The 3,155-nt window shown below is 38.8% G+C and overlaps 1 gene segment (V, D, J or C); it reads left to right on the top strand.

The window, feature by feature from the left end:
* The first annotated feature begins 398 nt into the window (after window positions 1–398).
* On the top strand, window positions 399–2,591 carry LOC144458566 (Ig heavy chain V region 1-72-like). The segment is given in 2 exon segments: window positions 399–492; window positions 2,284–2,591. Coding segments are annotated over 2 exon segments (402 nt in total).
* The last annotated feature ends 564 nt before the right edge of the window (window positions 2,592–3,155 follow it).

The raw sequence follows: 3,155 nt of genomic DNA, 5'->3' as shown, positions 1-3,155 counted from the left end.
AGAGGAAAGTCATAAAATGAAATACATTTTGAAGAGAGATTAAACAGAAGACACTCCACATTGTGAGGAGGAGTCAATGCAAAACTCAGATATCTTCCACCTCTACTTATCTGACTGCAGAGAGGAGGACAGAGAACAGTGGACACACAGTTTAACATGATGGACTATAGGACAGGACTGCTGCTTTTAACTATCTGCTGGGCAGGTGAAGATTTGACCTGATTTTTATATTAGGTTTTCTTTTAGGTTGTAAATTTGTTTCATGTCATGGTTTTCTTGCTGTCTTGACAGGTGTTGATGGTCAGACTCTGACACAATCTGAACCAGTGATTAAAAGGCCTGGAGAATCTCACAGACTGACCTGTACAGCCTCTGGGTTGGACTTTGATAACTACTACATGGCCTGGATCAGACAGGCTCCTGGAAAAGGACTGGAGTGGGTTGCCGCTATTTATGATAGTAGCAACATCTACTACTCTCAGTCAGTTCGAGGTCGGTTCACCATCTCCAGAGACAACAGCAGACAGCAGGTGTATCTGCAGATGAACAGTCTGAAGACTGAAGATTCTGCTGTTTATTATTGTGCTCGACACACACAGTGACTGGAGTTGGTTGAGCAGCTGTACAAAAACCTACAGTAACCCCTCTGACTGGGCTGATAAACAACAACTGTCTTTGCTTTGGGGTTGAAAGAAATTACTGCATGTGCTAATTTCGGAGCAGTATACAGAATCAGGGGCTGAAGGTGCAGACTCTGACCAAGGCACAATGAATGCACTAAAACACTGAATATGATACTAAGGTAGGGAGAAAAGAATAAAGCTGATCATGAGACACCACTTTGGTCCAACCGTAATTATAAAACTTGAACAGCAGGACTTCTGAACACTTCACCCAGAGTCCCACAGGCCACTCTTTATCTGATATTGTACCAAATGTAAAAAGACAAAAACAAAACAATAAATAAACATTATAGATCATTGCAGTGAAATAATTGTATCACCATACAGACTGGAAGAAGACTCAAACAGGTCAGATCTCCTCTCTCTCAGCAGACAGTGACAGAATACAACATCCACAGAGTTCAGACTATTAAACAGACCTAATGAACAAAATGTCATGTGTCTCCATGCTGAGTCCCTCTTTCAAAACTCTAGAGGGCAGTCTAGGACTGACTGAGTTTGACTCATTGACTCATACTGATCATATGATTAAAACACATGCACTAACAGTAACGTAAATAAAGAACAGAGGTGATTTGAATGCTCTTATCTGACATTAACACATCTACTGATGATGGCATATTTGTTCAAATCAAACCCTAGTTCCCATTTTCATCTCATCTAATTATGTAAACCATTTAGTTGCTTGATTGTGACGTTCAACAGCACGTTACAATTTATATTTATTCATTAATTACAAAAAAAACACCCAAGCAGTCCAATCAGCTGTATCCTTACTGTGCTGAGGAGTCAATGCAAAACCCTGTTTATAGAATTCACTAATAGAGGCCATTTCTTGTTCATGGTAGACAGAAGAAAAGTTATGTATTTAATGCATCTGTGTAGATGTCATCTGACTTCCACTGCAGCCAACATCAGTATAGAAGAGAGTTAGATAGGCTTGATTTTCCCTGAATACAAGATGTATATGACATGTTTTAATCATTTACTTTTGTGTATTGTGATGCCCAGAGAGGATGGGGCGAAATGTGCCCTGTTACCATGTAATGGGATGGAAAATAACATCTGATAACTTCATTATTACTTAAACAGTAGCTCTGCCTCTTCACAAATACAAAACAAACAATGTAAATAACTTTTTGTAATTTAGCCAAAAAGCTCTTCATTGCACCATTAGTTAAAGATTGTCGTTGTCCCGTTATCTTCCATTGGAGCAGAAATTAGTTGCCAGGATATTAATATTTTACAGTTTCCCGTGTCGTTCTTGTAGAGATACTCTACTTATGGAAATGTATCTGTGTCACATGTTCCCTGTTTAAACCCACAGAGGGAGGTCTATGCAAACTCTTCCTCTCTTATACACACACCATCAGCAGCTTGTGGCAGATCACTGGGACAGTTTGATATATTTCTGAAACACTCAGATCAGAAAGCACTGAACTACAGTGTTTATCACAGAATGGAAAATACAGTTATCTGGAGTTTATTATTTGTAGTTACTGTTCATGGTGAGAAAATTAAATCTGCTTTACTGATATTATAAATGTGCAACCTGTGATTATTAAAGTTTGACTGATAATGATTGTTTCTTTACTTACAGGAGTTTGGAGTGAGATCAAACTGGACCAGTCTTCCTCTGAGGTGAAAAGACCTGGAGAGACAGTGAAGATGTCATGTATCACATCTGGTTATAGCATGACAAGCCGCAACATCCACTGGATGCGACAGAGGCCAGGGAATGCTCTGGAGTGGATTGGGAGGATGAACACAGGCACAAACTCTGCTATCTATGGCAGCTCCTTTCAGAGTCGTTTCATCATGACTGAAGATGTGCCCAGCAGCACTCAGTACCTCGAGGTCAAGAGCCTGACAGCAGAAGATTCTGCTGTTTACTTCTGTGCTCGATAAAGCACAGTGAGTGAAGACAGTGGAACAGCTGCACAAAAACCTCCACAGACAACAAACAGCAATATGATCTTAATGACATCAGAGTTTTCTCACCACCTGCAAAAGCACTTTGATATATCCACATTAGATTTCTGTATATTTGACTCTAAACTCATCAGTTCCTCTGAACATCACCCCCTCAAAAAAAAAAAAAAAAAACACAAGTAAAGCACATCAGAACAACGTTTGATCACAGAAATTGGCTGGATCTGAAGATAAATAGAAACCTGAAATGTTCACAATCCAAAACATGTTGAAAACAGTGATTAATGTTAACTTCATGTTAACACTAAAGCCGTTTTGTGGCCATTTACCATTTAAGTTTTTTCTGTTTAAACCTGCAAACCAGAAGCATCAGTACTATATATTCAGGCATGCATTTTGTACCATAACACAAAATGAACACTTGAATATTTTCTGTAAATGCAGGACATTTGGAAAATGTTACATGTCAGTAGGTAATGAATTAAATTATCACAAGTGATTTGTTGTCACTCTGCAGATATAATAACACTGAACAGACTC

Source organism: Epinephelus lanceolatus, chromosome 18 (assembly GCF_041903045.1).
Source record: "Epinephelus lanceolatus isolate andai-2023 chromosome 18, ASM4190304v1, whole genome shotgun sequence".
Taxonomy (NCBI): domain Eukaryota; kingdom Metazoa; phylum Chordata; class Actinopteri; order Perciformes; family Serranidae; genus Epinephelus; species Epinephelus lanceolatus.
This window is presented reverse-complemented; position numbering and strand designations above follow the sequence as displayed.